Source organism: Heloderma suspectum, chromosome 5 (assembly GCF_057233095.1).
Source record: "Heloderma suspectum isolate Gila_16-S chromosome 5, 16-S_ref, whole genome shotgun sequence".
Lineage (NCBI taxonomy): Eukaryota > Metazoa > Chordata > Lepidosauria > Squamata > Helodermatidae > Heloderma > Heloderma suspectum.
The window spans coordinates 232,072,769-232,090,533 of record NC_139462.1 but is presented as its reverse complement, the minus strand read 5'-3'; the positions used below and the strand labels follow the sequence as shown (position 1 = coordinate 232,090,533).

At 44.1% G+C, this 17,765-nt stretch overlaps 1 protein-coding gene across 3 annotated transcripts in view; it reads left to right on the top strand.

Moving 5' to 3' along the window:
• The window catches only part of SMARCC1 (SWI/SNF related BAF chromatin remodeling complex subunit C1), a 124,797-nt gene that overhangs the window by 43,793 nt on the left and 63,239 nt on the right, over positions 1 to 17,765 (top strand). For all 3 annotated transcript variants that reach the window (XM_084859605.1, XM_084859603.1, XM_084859606.1), the window contains exons 10-14: positions 2,325 to 2,449; positions 11,200 to 11,324; positions 14,319 to 14,378; positions 16,073 to 16,110; positions 17,527 to 17,648. In XM_084859605.1, the coding sequence (XP_084715731.1) occupies positions 2,325 to 2,449; positions 11,200 to 11,324; positions 14,319 to 14,378; positions 16,073 to 16,110; positions 17,527 to 17,648 (470 nt within the window). The remainder of the gene's footprint in view (positions 1 to 2,324; positions 2,450 to 11,199; positions 11,325 to 14,318; positions 14,379 to 16,072; positions 16,111 to 17,526; positions 17,649 to 17,765) is intronic.

Here is a 17,765-nt window from a genome sequence, read left to right as displayed (position 1 = left end):
GCATTGTTCATTTAAGAAGGCCTTCTTGTCTCTCCTTGCTATTCTCTGAAACTCTACATTCAGTTGGATATATCTTCCCCTTTCTCCCTTGCTTTTCACTTCCCTTTTTTCCTCAGCTTCTTGTAAAGCCTCATCAGACAGCCCCTTGGCTTTCTTGCATTTCTTTTTCTTTGGGATGGAATGAGTTGCTGCCTCCTGAACAATGTTACGGACCTCCGTCCATAGTTCCTCAGGCACTCTGTCTATCAGGTCTAATCCCTCAAATCTATTCCTCACCTCCACTGTATATTCATCAGGGATATGATTGAGGTCATACCTGAATGGCTTAGTGGTTTTCCCTACGTTCTTCAATTTAAGCCAAAATTTTGCAAGAAGACGCTCATGATCTGAGCCACAGTCAGCTCCAGGTCTTGTTTTGACTGACTGTATAGAGCTGCTCCATCTTTGGCTGCAAAGTACATAATCAATCTGATTTCGATATTGACCATCTGGTGATGTCCATGTGTAGAGTCGCCTCTTGTGCTGTTAGAAAGGAGTGTTTGCTATGATCAGCGTGTTCTCTTGGCAAAACTCTATTAGCCTTTGTCCTGCTTCATTTTGTACACCAAAGCCATGCTTGCCTGTTATCCCGGTGATTTCTTGACTTCCTACTTTAGCATTCCAATGCCCTATGATGAAGAGGACATCTTTTTTTGGTGTTAGTTCTAGAAGGTGTTGGAGGTCTTCATAGAACCGATCAACCTCAGCTTCTTCGGCCTCAGTGGTTGGGGCATAGACTTGAATTTCTGTGGTGTTGAATGGTTTGCCTTGGATTTGTACTGAGATCATTCTATCATTTTTGAGATTGTACCCCAGTACTGCTTTTCCCACCCTTTTGTTGACTATGAGCGCTACTCCATTTCTTCTAAGGGATTCTTGCCTAGGGATGTACGAAAGTTACTTACTGTTTTCGTGGATCTGCTTCGTGGTGTGGGGGGAGGTGCTCCGTCCCTCCCCCTGGAATGCTCGACGGGAGGGGGACGCGCTCTGTCCCTCCCCCTGGAGTCCTGCCTGGCTGGCTCCGCTCCGCGGTGATTCCGCAGAGCTGCCAGCAGCCGGACATCCGGCCACTGGGTAGCAGGGACGCAAATGGCGGCTGCCGTAGCCGCCGCCGTTTGCGTCCCTGTATTCAACCGTGATAGGCTACGTAAAGACTTACGTAGCCTGTCACGTCTGGGTAAAAAAAGCGTACGCAAATGGTGGCGGCTACGGCTGCCGCCATTTGCGTTCCTTATTTTTCACTGTCTTAGTCTACGTAAATATTTACGTAGACTAAGATGGCGAAAAATAAGGAACACAAATGGCGGCAGCTGTAGCCGCCGCCATTTGCGTATGCGTTTTTTCTTTTTAACCCAGATGTGATGGGCTACGTAAGTCTTTACGTAGGCTATCACATCTATGTAAAAAAAAGAAAGAAGAAGACCAGACTGCAAATGGCGGCGGTGGCCAGTCAGAAGACCAGCCGGAGCCGCCGCTGTCCGGAACATCCGCCCCAGGTAAGTCTCTTCCCAGGAGGCATCCGCGGGGGGGTGGCAGGCATTCCACCACGGATTTCAGGGGGCCGAACACACTGGCATTCAGCCTCACTGAGATCCGTGGTGGAATTCTCTGACATCCCTATTCTTGCCCACAGTAGTAGATATAATAGTCACCTGAGTTAAATTCGCCTGTGCTTGTCCATTTTAGTTCGCTGATTCCCAAGATGTCGATGTTCAATCTTGCCATCTCATGTTTGACCACCTCCAGCTTACCTTGATTCATTGATCTTACATTCCAACAGAAATGTAATATAACCCAATAATTCTAAAATGTAAAGACTTAATGCAGCACACAAACTCAGTAAATGAAATCTGTAAGTGTTGTAATTAAAATACTGGATTTAAGAAATGATACAATAATGTGCAAGATGAACTACAGAAAAAATGGAAGAGTATAATTTAAAGAATACTCTTAAACAAATCATATACCATATGATTCAGTGAGTGTCCAAATAGAAAAAGAAAAGAAGATGAAAATCATAGCATGAAACTGCCAAATTGGAATGGGGGAGAGTGGGGAGATCAGGAGCAGTCATAGCATTGTGCTAGGTCTTCTCCCTCCCCCTCCCCCAATTGGCAGAATGTTATTGCGGGGAGGAGGAAGCATTCTCAGGGTAGTGACAGCTTCCCTCTGAAGCCACATGTGCCTGGCAAGGATAGTAAAAGCTGGCAGTGCAGTACTGTGCAGGTTACGTTGAGTCACAGCAAATGGATGACTGGTGCTGATAATTTCCATTCTCTGAACAGCCGGTCCGTAGCCCTGAACGGCGAGATAGAAAGGCTGCCACAGGTGCCAGAAAAAGAAAGCACTCTCCTTCACCACCACCTCCTCCCACCCCCGTGGAACCGAGGAAAAAAGCTGGAAAGAAGGGGTAAGTAGCTGGAGGCTCCTGCCGCTTGAGATGATTTCTCTTTCTGAACTCTTTGGGGGAGAGGAGGGGAGAAATAAGCCAGCAGCGCAACTTGACTCAATGTTTCAGTGGCCTGTTAACATGCCATCTCCTTGAGTGGATTGCATGAACCTTTGATGCTGCACATTGCGCTTCCTTCCTTGGTCACCGAAGGGGAATGTGCCTCCTGCCAGTGGAAGCAAACTTGGTGCAGTCATTACTTCCAATCTAATGACTGCTTCACAGTTGACATGCAGAGACCATTAATAAGCAAATTCACTTTTTATATGGCAGAGTCTATCGTGATGTAACTTGATTAACTTAATACAGTTGTCTAATTTTGCAGTTGCTAAACTTAAATACAGCTGCTTTTTTCTAGAAGCTAAATTTAAACTATTGCACACTGCATCATTTATATTTAAATTTATGGGCTGCTTTTCTGCCGTATTCTTTAAGTAGTTAACAGCTACAGTTCACATCATCACAATATACTCAGTTCAAAGAATAAAAGATGATTGGTTAGGACAGCAGCCTTTTCATGGTAGTTAAGGCTGTATATGGGATGAAGCATTCCCTAAGGTATCCTGAGCATAGGCTATTGAGGGCTTTAAAAGTAAAAAAAAAAAAGAGCACCTTGAATATAACCCAGTTATGAATGGGTAGCCAGCAGAGGTTATACATCTGAGTTCCAGAATCAGACCTAGACAAAAACTGCACTGCCACATTCCAGACCAGCAGAAATTTCCACACTGTTTTCAGAGATAGCACTATGTGCAGTGCATTGCAGTAGTCAAGTTAATATCTTCACAGAGCATGAAAGACAGGTGCAGCTGTTATAAAGAATACCTCCCCCAGACATCATGAAAACACCAGAACCAGAAGTACTCCCAAGCTGCTAACCTGTTCTGTAAAAGAGGTGTGTGACCCCCATGTAGAACTGGCATATTCCTCACATCCAGGTCAGCACTGGGTTGCATCCCCCCCCCCCCCAAAGTCAACATCTCTTTTGGATCACGGGACCTCAGGCATTCATGTGATGAGGAACTGTTGCTAGTTGCCTGAGTTCCCTACCACAGGAGTCCTCAAACATGGGCACAATATTGATCAGCGAGCCAGACATTCTCCTAAGGCCGTTTCAAAATCATCTGGATCCACTGATTGATCTGGGGACCAGCTGTCCTAATTAGTCCATCACTCCTGCAAAGGTTCAGAAATAGAATAAGCCCCGTCTTAACCAGTTACTGATGTGATCATAACAAAGGAGAAACTATAAGCCCTCCATCACCCCTTTTTGTCCAGTACAAAAAAAAAATCCACTGTATGAGCTGCAGCCCATGTGAGGCCTGTGGCAGCCGTGAATACTTTTTTAAAAATATATTTTTATTTATTTTATATGGATGAAATAAACTGTACCCAAATTACCAACAACCTCATCAATGCTTCAATTTCCCAGGAATACAATATTCTGATGAGGACACCACAATAACAAAAAGAGAAGAAAGAAGAAAGAGAAAAAGATAAAGATAAAGGGAAAAGGGAGGAGGAAAAGAAGTGAAGAAAAAAAAAAGATAATTCCTTCCCCCTCGCTCCCCCTCCCTCTCCCTCCCTCCTAATGAATTGAATTTACGCTCCAACACCCCCCAGTCTCCAATGTCGTTCTATGTTAAAGACATAACAACAATCTTACAATTTAATAAACAACCTTACATTTCTATATCATATCATCAATCTTATATAAAAAAAAGTCTAGAATTCATTCCCAAAAGCCTTGTATTATTAGTAATTATTTTATATATATATATATATATATATATATATATAAAATATTATGTAATAATAAAACTTAATATAAACCTTCAACATTCAGTAATATATTTTATACTAGATATATTATGTATTTTAAGATAAAAGCAAGAAAAAATAAGAAATGAAAGAAAGTAAGCAAATATATATATAATCATTTATCTTCTGAGTTAGCCTGGATCATATAGGCTAAATAGAAACAGTTAACAAAGCTTGTTTAAAGACTCCAGTTCATGGGGTTATAACAAAATTCTCACGCTTTTTTACATTCACCCAAGCCTCCGCCATTTCATGATTTTGAAACTTCTTCATCTGACCTTCAGACACAATACAAAGAGTAGCAGGATATTTTAAGTAGTATTGTAAATTCATTTGTTTTGCCAAGCTCTTTGCTTTGATAAATTGCTTTCTTTTATTTGCCACCTCTTTGATGTAGTCTGGAAACAACATAACTTTATCTTGTTTCCAGGAAAGGCTTCGAGCCTCCCTAGCTAGATGCAGGATAAAATTCTTTGTGGAGACTTTTGCAAATTGAGCTACGATGGTGTAATCAGTCCCTTTATCATTTGGCACACGAAATGCCTGCTCAATATCAAGTAAATAATCAGATGGGATAGGGAGTTTTTCATGCAAAAGTTTGTCCACAAAAGCAAGCAATTTTACATCATTAGGCAAATTTTTAATCCCCAAAATACGTACGTTGGATCTCTTCATGAAGGCCTCCAGTTGAGAAATTCTATCAGAGGTGTTTTAAAAATAAATTTGTGTTGTGGTTTCGTTTCCAGCCACACGGTCTTCAAGCTCATTAACTTTCGACTCCATTTTTTCCCATGACACATTAATCAAATCTGCAGTTCCTTGCAGGGCGGTGATGGAATTTTGGATTAAATCCAGCCTCTTGACTTGCTCCGTAAATTACGAAGATAAGGTCTCTATCAGCATAAATAATTCACCTCTATCTTCTCTTCTTGACACTTTTGACACAGAGGATTCGGGAGGAGTAGATGCAAGCTCCTTCTCCTTGGCGCAGACATGTTTCTCTCAAGCAGATCTTACAGGTCCTCAGATGTTCTCAAATATTGTTAAAATCATCCCTCAAAGAGTCTTGGTATTTCTTAAAGCATAAATTATATGGAACACGTCAGCCCTGTTTTCTCCTATAAAATAGGAGTCTCAGTACAGCTTTTTGCGTTGGTAAAGCTCTGGGAAGATAATCCTGGAATCCAGCCCCCCCACTAGCGTGTGGGAGTTACCTTTCTCCAAGATGTTGTCCAGAGCTGTTGCCTTGCCCCCACTTTCCATTCCAGGGGGGAGATGAAAAGGTTTTTCAACCTTTTAAAAAGCTGTTTGAGAAAGCTCCCACGGAACCCTGTGGGAAGATACCAGAGCAACATCGGTCCCAACCGGAAGTCCTGGCACATGAATACTTGAGCTGCACCTTTTAAGGAGGGCTTGTTTTGTCCCCCATCCCCTCCGAGCTTATAAGCCTGGGAGTCCTCAACACCACATCAGTGTCTTCCTCTGTCAGTTCAGTCATGGAGACTTAAGCAGCTGGGTGGTTGATACAATACAGCAACAGAAGCCTTATTCTTTCCTGATTCCTCAGCAGCAGGTACACATACTCAAAATGAACTGTGTCTTGGCCTGAGCATTTAGAGTGATTGTGTCCTTATGGACCACAGCAAACCTGCCTTTCATTTCCACTGACTCTGTTGAAAGCAGCTGGGTTCAAGCATATTCCCCTGCCTCATCCCACTAGGTATCGGCAATACGCACCAAAACAGCCCTTTAGATTATATCATAACTTATCAGCCCTCCCCATATGCAACAAATGGAGAATGCACTTGCTTGCAATCAGTAATCTCTCCCAGCCCCATCTGAGTGCCAGAACAGCAACAAAATGACTACTGTTACTGTCCAAATATTGATCCATAAGGAACTGGGACAGCAGTATGAGAAAATAGGAAGACAACTATCATGGAGCTTTCTGTCAAAATAAAAGGTAGCCCACTCTCATCATGCAAAACTTTCCTATTAAGAAGGTATCCTCCACTCTCACTGGGCATACCCAAATTAACATGCCAAAGGCTCAAAGTTAACTTTAATTCCAAATTTCCATGGGACAACATTCTAGCTACAAAAATTCCATACTCAAGCCCACTGTTGGATGTAAAGGGCCCAATGGGGTGAAGTGACAAAGTCTCAGGATGTTGAAAAAAAATAGTTTTATTCCCTGAAGTGGCCCAACACATTTCGGCCCTGTATCATATACAGTCAGGGCCAGAAATATTGGAAGAAGGATAACTGTTTTGGCCGTTGGCCTCTGTACACCACCACATCGAAGTTGAAAGGAAACACACCCAGATGGGAGCTGAGTCAGGACTTTCAGCTGTAATTCAAGGGGTTTGACAAAAGTGAGGCATTAACCATTCAGGAAGTACAGCCAGTGGCATACACACACACCCATCGTTGGTGGCTCATAAGTAATGGAACGAATGGCCGACAAGCAGCTGCATGGCCAGGTGTGGCCTGATTCCTGGGTACCCCATGACCAATGAAGCAGATAAAAGGCCTGGAGGTGGTTCTGAGTGTTACATTTGCATTTGGTAGCTGTTCACTGGAGCTCCCAACATGAGGTCCAAAGAGGTGTCCATGTGAGTGAAAGAGGGCATCATTAGGCTGAAGAAACAAACCCATCAGAGAGATAGCAAAATCATTGGGAGTGGCCAACGCAACGGTTTGGAACATCTTGAAAAAGAAGGAATTAACTGGTAAGCTCAGCAACAGCAAAAGGCCTAGAAGACCACAGAAGACAACTAAAGTGGATGACCGCAGAATTCTGCTCATGGTGAAGAGGAACCCTTTCACAACATCTAGCCGGGTCGAGAATGCTCTTGAGGAGGTAGGCATGTCATTGTCAACATCTACAGTCAATAGCTGGCTTTATGAATGTAAATACAGAGGCTTCACAACAAGGTGCAAACTACTGGTAACGCTCAAGAACAGACAGGCCAGATTAGCCTTTGCCAGCAAACACCTAAAAAAGCCAGCCCAGTTCTGGAATAAGATTCTTTGGACTGATGAAACCAAGATTAACTTGTACCAGAATGATGGGAAGAGAAAAGTATGGAGAAGGAAAAGAACAGCTCATGATCCAAAGCATACCACGTCATCTGTCAAACATGGTGGAGGCAGTGTTATGGCATGGGCATGTATGGCTGCCAATGGAGCCAGGTCACTGGTGTTTATCGATGACCTGACTGCTGATAAAAGCAGCAGGATGTATTCTGAAGTGTATAGGGCTATACTTTCTGCTCAGATTCAGCCGAATTCCGCCAAACTGATAGGACGCCACTTCATATTGCAGATGGCTAATGACCCAAAAAATACAGCAAAAGCTACCCAAGAGTTTCTGAAGGCAAAGAAGTGGGATGTTCTTCAATGGCCAAGTCAGTCACCTGATCTCAACCCAATAGAGCATGCTTTTCACTTACTGAAGACAAGACTGAAGGCAGAAAGACCCATAAACAAGCAGCAGCTGAAGGCAGCTACAGTAAAGGCCTAGCAAAGTATCTCGAGGGAGGAAACTCAGCATTGGGTCATGTCCATGGGTTCCAGACTTCAGGCAGTCATTGACTGTAAAGGATTTTCATCCAGGTATTAAAGGCGATCCTTAAGTTTGAAATGATGTTGGTTTGTTCCATTACTTATGAGCCACCAACGATGGGTGTGTGTGTATGCCACTGGCTGTACTTCCTGAATGGGTAGTGCCCCACTTTTGTCAAACCCCTGGAATTACAGCTGAAAGTCCTGACTTCGCTCCCATCTGGGTGTGTTTCCTTTCAACTTCAGTGTGGTGGTATACGGAGGCCAACTGCCAAAACAGTTATCCTTGTTCCAGTATTTCTGGCCCTGACTGTATATGGGCCTTCTGCAGGAGTCCATGTTTCTAAAAAAAAAAAAAATGCCTGCAGAGATCTCTGAAAAGATAGGTTGCAGGATTCATCTTGGAGACATATCTTTTCAGAGATCTCTGCAGGCATTTTTTGTAGAATTTGACCCCTGAAGAAGGAATAAAACTATATATTTTCAACGTCCTGAGACTTTGTCTCTTCATTCCATAGGGTTATTTTGGATGTTCTCCAGGTTTTTTTGACCCCAGATTTAAGGGACTAATCCACCCCCACCACAACCTGCTTGACAGCACTGCCTCCAGCAAGCCTTTCAGTTTTACAGGCCCTGCTGGATATTTATTCTATCAAACAGGGTCCAGAGCACAAGTGATGTTTTTGTGTTGATGGTGGGGTGGGGAAATGCACTCAACTTGAGTTGTCTTGCGTTCTTGTGTTGGGATGATCAGGCAAGTCACTGCGGATATTGAACCTCAGCCTCCCCATGCTCCAATACTGAATCGCTTAGATCTGCCCTCTTGCTGCTGTGCAAGGTTTCAGTCTAAGTTAATTTACTCTTCCTGTGGAAAGTTAATTGAATTACACTTGGGCACCATGTCCAGTGATACTTTGCATAGCTAAAAGGTAGCAGTAAAGGATTATGAGGGTTCTTTAGCCCGCTTCAGGCGTTCAATTTTTGTATGCATGAAAGTCGAGAGGGACTCGCACTCTGGTTCTGCCTCTTCCACCACAGACCTCTCTGTTGCAGTTGAATGCAGTCACAGAGCCCTATCTGATAGAATCATAGAATAGTAGGGTTGGAAGGGGCCCACAAGGCCATCGGGTCCAACCCCCTGCTCAATGCAGGCATCCAATTCAGAGCATCCCTGACAGATGGCTGTTCAGCCTCATCTTGAATGCCTCCAGTGTGGGAGAGCCCACCACCTCCCTAGGTAATTGGTTCCATTGTCGTATTGCTCTAATAGTCAGGAAGTTTTTCCCGATGTTCAGCCAGAATCTGGCTTCATGTAACTTGAGCCCATTATTCTGTGTCCTGCACTCTGGGATGACCGAGAAGAGATCCTGGCCTTCCTCTCTGTGACAACCTTTCAAGGACTTGAAGAGCGCTATCCTATCTCCCCTCAGTCTTCTCTTCTCAAGGCTAAACATGCCCAGTTCTTTCAGTCTCTCCTCATAGGGCTTTGTTTCCAGTCCCCTGATCATCTTTGTTGCCCTCCTCTGAACCCTCTCCAGTTTGTCTGCATCCTTCTTAAAGTGTGGTGCCCAGAACTAGACACAGTACTCCAGATGAGGCCTAACCAGTGCTGAGTAGAGGGGAACTAGTACTTCCCGGGATTTGGAAGCGATGCTTCTATTAATGCAGCCCAAAAGAGCATTTGCCTTTTTTACAGCCACATCACATTGTTGGCTCATACTCAGCTTGTGATCGACAACAATTCCAAGATCCTTCTCACTTGCACTGTTGTTGAGCCACGTATCCCCCATCTTGTAAGTGTGCATTTGGTTTCTTTTTCTTAGGTGCAGAACTTGGCATTTATCCCTGTTAAATGTCATTCTGTTGTTTTCTGGCCAGCGCTCCAGTCTATCCAGATCACTTTGAATTTTGTTTCTGTCTTCCAAAGTATTAGCTATCCCGCCCAATTTTGTGTCATCTGATCTTGTACACTGATGACACACAGGTCTGTCTCTCCTTTTCTTTGCCAGGTGAGGCTGTGGAGGTGCTAGATTGGTGCCTGGCCGCAACCATGGGCTGGATGAGGGGTAATCAACTGAAGCTCAGTCTAGACAAGACCAAGATGCTGTTAGTGGGTAGTTTTTCTGACTGGATGAATGGTGTTCAGACTGTTCTCGGTGGGGTTTCACTCCTCTTGAAGGAGCAGATTCATAACTTGGGGTTTCTCCCGGATCCATTACTGTCCCTTGAGGCTCAGGTGGCCTCAGTGGTATGGAGTGTCTTCTATCAATGTCAGCTAGTGATTCAGCTATGCCCCTATTTGGACAGAGATAAACTGGCTTCAGTAGTTCTGGTAACCTTCAGGTTAGATTACTGCAGTACGGTCTATGTGGGGCTCCCTTTGAAGATGGTTCAGAAACTGCTGCTTGTGCAAAACACAGCAGCCGGATTGATAACGGGGATCAGAAGGTCTGAGCATATAATACTGATTGTAGCCTGCTTGCGCTGGCTGCCTATGTGTTCTCAAGGTCAGTTTTAAGTTGCTAGTTTTAATCCATGAAGCCTTATATGGCTTGGAGCTGCAATACCCGATGGAGCACTCTTCCCGTATCTACCTGTGCCCTATGATCAACATCTGAGGCCCTTCTCCTGGTGCCTCCTCCAAAGGAGGTTCAGAGGATGACAACAAGGGAGAGGACCTTTTTGGTGGTGGCCTGCTTTATGGCATGCTCTCCCCATCAAGATCCACCTGACACTGACATTGTCATCTTTTCAGTGCTAGGTTAAGACTTTCCTCTATTCCCTGTCACATGATGGACTGTTTTAATGAATCAGTTGACTGTATTTATGGTTGTCACTGATGTTCTAGCTGTATTATGCAGTTATTGTATTTTTGTATTTTGTGGGTAATGGCTTTAACTGTTTTAAATTTTGTATGTTTTAATTTTGTCATGTCACCTTGAGCCTTTTTTTGAGAATGGCATCTAAGAAATGTAATAAATACTAGTAACATATAACAGTAAAAAATGTATGCATGTGTATGCCGTATGTGCCTGTAGTGAAAGTGATCATTACATGGAATGATCTACATACAGTTTTTACACTTTCTGTGAAGCAAGTGTGAAACATTTGAGCAGCCTTTTTTGTAGCAATAGCAGGGTCGTACAACAGATGGTCACATATAGCCTTGGCCTGCCCAGGGCAATATCCCTGCCCCAGAGGGTTCCAATGGGGACATTGGCTTTGCCCATATATAGGTGAGGCACAATATTATGATAGCACAGAATGTAGCTGATACAGATAACTGTTGGGAAAGATGGTTATTTGTGGTTAATTTGTCATAGACAAGCAAGTCTGTACGGGAAAAGGCGAGGGCAAAAGGAAGACGATGAGCAAGAAGATCTTACCAAGGACATGGAGGATCCAACCCCAGTGCCTAACATAGAAGAAGTGGTACTGCCTAAAAATGGTACGGTGTTCCAAATATTAACTGCATGACTCAGCTGTGTCTAACATCCGTACCATGTCTTGCCCCAAGACTTTAATTGGCTTTCAAGCCCTGCATTTGTCTGATACTGTTTGGTTGATGTTTCTGGATAGTCTTGCTGGAACTGAGCTGGTCCTTTTACAAATATCAATTCACTGTGTTTAAATCCACTCAGTGAATAACTGGGTGTCAGCGACCACTTCCACAGGTCTTAATCCAGTCTTGCTTTCTGCACGGAGGAATCTCCATAATGGCGCTGTTCTCACTCCTTGGTGTTCAGATGCTGTGCCCCCATGGTAGTAGGAATGATTCAAGTCCCTAACCATTTCAAAGATTATTTTGAAAATTAAAGGCAGTCTTTCCTTTACCTATTTGAATGTAAATGTTCATCTTAAGAGTCTTAAAGCAACATTTTCAAGTCCCAGCTCAATTTGACCTGCTGCAAAGTGCCTGGCTCAGCATCCAGCTCTCCTATTCTTGAATCTCTTGAAGCAAGGCAGCTATCCAGTGCTTCCCTTTCTTTTCTAAAATTGCCATATTGTCTGCATTTTCAGACCCATCATTGGTTCATGGTTAACTGATCAGCCTGTCAGGGTGGACACTGAGCCCATAGAATCCCAGAGTAGTTCTGATTCTGAGGAAGAGCAGCTGCTCCTGGGAGAGGAGCGCACTCATCCTTCCCAGGGCCAACAGCTGACAGGGATTCCTCCCACCGGCATTCCTAGCATAGATAGCAGTCCCGGGAGTGAGAGAGCGCGGGAAGCAGACTTGCTGGATGCGTGACGCCGACACAGGGAGCGGCGCCAAATGGAGGGTGGAGAAAGGAGGCGTAGTGCCCGGTTGGCGTGCAAACAACGGTTGCGCCCAGAGGATCCAAGGGAAAAGGGAAGGGACTCTCCCTAGCCCGTAAGTTCAGGTTCAGCCAGTGATTCTCCTTCAAACAGGGACCAACTGTTCCAACTTAGGGAATAGGTACTCTGCTGCTCATATCTAGTTGCTAACAGTAAAATTGTTAAGTTGTAAAAGAAGAATAAAGCTTCGAAAAGAATCCCTTTGTCTGTGTTTGGACTTGGCTACTGGATTAGACTGACAGAGGCCTCCAAGGAGCCCGTGACACAGCCCTTCTCCAAGATCTTCTTTTCTCCCAGCTGATGATTCCCCAGCTACCAACACAAATGTGTTTCCTCTGAACATATTGGGGGATTGCATTTGGTTTTTTATACACTAGGTCTTGGAGAGAGGAGTGTATTTCCTCAGCACAGTGTATGTTGAAAACAAGTACTGCCATAATACTTGGCTGGTCTTGGAGCTGCATGTTTGGTTTCTGAAGGCAGCAAGTGTTATCTACCATCATCATGTTTAGTCCAAAATGGAATCAAGGCAGTAGTAGCTGTGAGGAATGTGTGTAGCAGTGGGCACAGTGAGCTGTGTCTTGCCTATTGCCTAGGAAAAGGACAATTTCCAGAATAGGCAAGAATAAAAGCTCAGTGCTGTTAATTCAGAAAGAAGTCTTCTGAGAAAGCAAATCAGTTTGGGCCGTGGGCTGACAGCAGTGCCCTCTTGGGCTTGCAGGGAGCATGGCTCCAGTTGACCTCTTCTGAACTGCTGTTGAGAGATCAGTGAAGTGAACAGTTAATTTAGCATATCATGAACACACATACAGATGCAGGAATCTTGCTTCCACACTGATGGCCATGGTCTCCTCCTTGCTGTCCTGCAGATCTGGAGCAAGGAAGTGGCTCCTGCTTCTTTCTTTGCTATTATGTTTTGCTGTTTACTACCGATATTGTGCCCTTGTGGGCTCCCCCATTTTGGTCATAAGCATGGAATTTAAAAATGGCTCATTGGGCTAGCAAAGGAGGAGCACGGCATGAATGCACAGCAGCTGCTCATGTCTACAGTACAACCTGCTTTCTCTGCATTGTGTGGCACTTCAGTCTCAAGCCACAAAACAGAAAAGTGCACGGTTAAAGCTGCGATCTCTCACTGCAAAGGCTTCCCCTATGTAGTCCAAGTGTGACAGGCTGCTGTTCTCGCAGTTCTGTCCCAGAAGTTGCAACATGCAGTCAGAGGCAAAGATGTTTAGCAGCCTCTACTCTGAGGTCCTGGGAAATGGCCCTTGACAGTCAAAATGGTTCAGCCTTCCATTAAAGAAGTTGCTTTTCAAGGTAGCCACCTAAAGAAAGTGTGGCTAGAAGGCTGTGATAAAGTTCCTAAAGGTTTCTTAAGGATATAGAGTTCTGGAATAGTAAGGCAGCCTCCCCCCAAATTTCTAGATTTGCAAACAAGCTGGACTTGGATCACACAGATGGTGGCCTCTGTCACCTCGCCTCAGCTTATGTGTAGTCTGTCCTAGCTCAGTACCAGTCTGGACTAATGGGTATGTTGACTGGGGCTGGGGATACACAACAAGAAGCTTGCTGGATGATCCTGGGCCAGTCACTGTCTCACAGCCCAATCTAGCTCATAGTATTAAGGATAAATGGGATAACCTCTCTGTGCTCTTTAGCAGATTGAATAAATCAACTCAATGCAAAGTACGTTTGTTATTTTTTGATGCTGCTTATTTTATGCAAATCCAGGTACTGGGCATGATCCAAGATCTGCCTTCTGTGAGTGGGAGAGCTCTGCTCACAGAAGGTGCCTCTTCCTGATTTTCAGGAATCCCCCTTCTCTCTCCCCCCCACAGCACAGCTCATCCCATTGAGCAGGGTCCCCCAACCCTCTGTGTAGCATTTTCTAAGGGCTGGAGGGGCTGCTGTGGGACTGGCGGGGAAGTCCACTTCCCCTAGTCTGGTTGTGCGTGCCTTAATCTAGATCCAACCCAATGAAAACATGCAGTTCATAGTCATATGGCTGGCTATAGGGTGAGTCGGGCGGTGATTAGGCAGGCATTGCACAGTGTAACAGCCCTATGCACTGTTATAGTAGAGGATGCACAGCTTAACATATTTCCAATCTTCTTTAATTTTACAGTAAATCCAAAGAAAGACAGTGAAAACACTCCAGTGAAAGGAGGGACAGTGGCAGACCTAGGTATGACCGCGTGGTTTTTAATTAACAATTCTTCCCTCTTCTTTAAGACTGGCAACTATATTTTCCTGGCCTTGTAACTCAGTCTTTTCCAAGGGTGTGTAATAGCAATTTTATGTAGAGGCTGAACCTTATTCCATTCAGGGTGCTCATTCTAAAGGAGGAAGCAGAAGAAAGAAGTCTCCCAAAGGCTGCCAAACAACTGACATCCATTACCACTTTTTTGGTAACTGCCTTTTGCTGTTAGGCATTTAAAAATGGTGGGGGAGGGACTAGTCCTTGATAAAATAGCTGACAAAATGCAATGGCGAGTCTTTTTACGTCCTGTCTGGCTGAAAGAATGTGTAGGGCAGCTCATAGTTCCCTAAAACAATACTACTAACACTAACTGAACCTATGTAACTTGTCTGACAGTTACAAATCACAGCCTTACAAAATAAACTGGCACTTGGTACTCACTTACTTCTAAAGCAGGAGTGAGCAATTTGTGGCTCTCCAGATGTTTTGGCCAACAATTCCTAGCCAGCATAGCCAATGGTTGAGGGATGCTGGGAATTGTAGGCCAAAACATCTTGGAGGGCCATAAGTTGCCATCCCCTTTTCTGAAGGATTTAAGAACCAAATCTTTTTAATGAAAACAAATCGGGTAAGATGTTTACAAGAAGGCCTTACATTGTTTCCTAAATATCTGCAGATTATGGCTGAGGCATGTGCTTCTAGGCAGAGTATTAACAAATCTGGGGCAACTCAAAAAGGCCCTACATTAAAACCCAATTTGCTTTATCTTCTGGAGGGATTGCTTCTCCTACTGCTGTTAATGGGCAAATGGCCTCATAGCAGGAGAGGCATTACTGAGAAGATGGTAGAACAGGCCATGTAGAGCTTCACAAGACAAAACTTGCTTAGCCTCAGATTTCACCTGGGCATCTCTCCTCTGCTCCCCACAGGGCCACTAATCCCTACAATGCCCACTGTAGGCAGGAAAGGGGTCACTCCCAGCTGAATCTGCAACAGGCATGACGGTGGTGAGTTGGCCTTCTGCTTGAGCTCTCCTGAGTCTTACATGACACAGTCCCTTTTCTAACAGTCAAGGCTGTTGTTTAAGCCAGTAAATACGAGCTATCTTATATGAAGTCTTTCAATAATTACCAGTGTACGATGTCCTCATCTGCAGCGCTTATCCTCATCTTTCCTCTGTTGACAGGGTCAGCATTGGTTAAGACCTCTGGTTATGCTGCAGCAATGGCGTAGGCACATTTTTCTTCTCCTATTTTTGCGCCAAACACTGCCCTGTTGACATTTAGGCATTCCCTGTTTTTCTAGTGTTCAGGCTGTGAGTCTTATTGCTTATATAGCCAAAACAGCACCACCCACACACAAGAGGGAGGTATCACCAGGCTTGGGGGAGAGCTTTTGTTTGTAGAAGTTCAAAAAGTACAAAAAAGATTTAGAACAACCCACTACCATCCAGCCACCCCCACATGCAAGATACCAACGAGGACTGATCATGCTCACTAGCTACAGAATGCTGCCTAACTGGTACCAGGGGAAATGAAAACTAGGAATAGCAGGAAGCTGGAACAGGGAGCACTCCATACAGCAACTTTTTCTTGCAGGTCCACTTGTGATTATATAGTTGTAAAGGAGTGTTAGTGGTGTAGATGAGTTGAATTCCTCTCTCTGTTCTTGTCTTGCAGATGAGCAGGATGAGGAGGCGGTGGCTACAGGAGGAAAGGTAACACTCAGCTTTTCATTTAGAGAAGAGTGGTTAGGAAATGAACTCACAATCTGCCTTCCAGTGATTTAATTTTATGATTCCCAACAGGAATGTTTATTTACATATTTGGAGTGGGGGGGGGGTTCTTGGGTTAACTGAAGTTTATGTGGCTAGGTAGTCTCTGGCAGGAGTTAAATGGCACCTTTGAAAGCAGACTCTTCCTTTTCCCTCAGTTGTACAAAACATTGTAGCTGTAGAGATGCTGAAGATCTCCCTCTGGCTTCACAGAGATTCTCAGGAGGTTGACTTGCCAGGTCCTAAGTGGGTGTTTACCAGAAAAGAGATGGTCCTGTTGCTGCTGCCACCATTTGCAACAACACACATGTCTCCCAGGAAGCTTAATTGCTGTGTGAACTTTACGTGGGCCATTCAAATGGGGAAAGAAAGGAATTAGTGGTTTTGTGTCTTTACCTTGTTGCCCCACTGTAGACATTCTTTGCTGTGCTGTATTCTAGATTTCCTAATGAGTTGAGTGTACCATTTTTACCATGGTGGAAAGCCTGGAGTCACTCATCATTCACTGGATTCCTTATTTATCTCAAGCCAGTGGAAGTCTGAGATGACATTATGTGGTTTAAGGATCTTTGTCTCAGTTACTCGACTTTAACCTTCAGGCTTTCCAGTCCCATCCACTGTACAGCTGTATCTACTGCTTTTTACCAGTAGCATAACCAAAGCACTGGGCAATCACAGGGACACAGAATATTCTAGAAATATTAACATAAACAAGAAGCATTTATTCGGTATAGGAATCAAAAAGAAAACATAAAGGTTTTTAACAAAGTAGTATCCCATGATTATTTCACTGACATAGCACCTGTTGGCAAAAGGAAGACACTTTACTCAGACAGAACTACTTAACACCTGATTACTCATCATTAGGCTCCAATATAAAGACCCTTAGCTTATATTGCCAGCACCAGCCACATAAGCAGTTGAGAGCAAGGAATCAAAGGTGGAATCAACGGTAAGGAATGCACAGCTGCTGATTTTTAAGCAAGCTCTGGATTCACTTCCTATTCTGCTTGTGCCTCAATGAAGTTATGGATATACTTTGTGAATGTTTAATCTTAGCCGGTTTATCCCTCTGGAACTATCACAAAAAGAGCTCCAGCCAATTGCTATCTTAACCATATAATTTAGTCTCCCTGGCACACAAATACTTCCTCCTTGGAGGAGACCTTTATGGGTGTTCTGTTCAATCCCATTATACCTTTCCTGAAGGACAGATGGCTTCAACAGTTGGTTCTGTCTTGTTACACAAATTGGTTGTATGTTAGCCAACGGTCATGGTAACTGGTTTTCCCTTTGTATGTGTGCTGTCTTCAGCCAATTGCTTACTTCCAAAATAACTTCATGTCTTTCGTCCTCCAGGAAGATGAAGATCCCAACAAAGGTGACCAGAACCGCTCAATAGATACAGGAGAAGACAATGTCACAGAACAGACTAATCACATTATTATCCCCAGCTATGCATCCTGGTTTGACTATAACTGGTAAGTTCTAGAGCAGGGAAGAAGGGGGTTCAGCAGGTTCAACCACCTCAAAATTGTCATGGGTCCAGGGGCTACTCTGGGTGACTGCTGCTCCTACATGAACCTGCCCACAGCTAA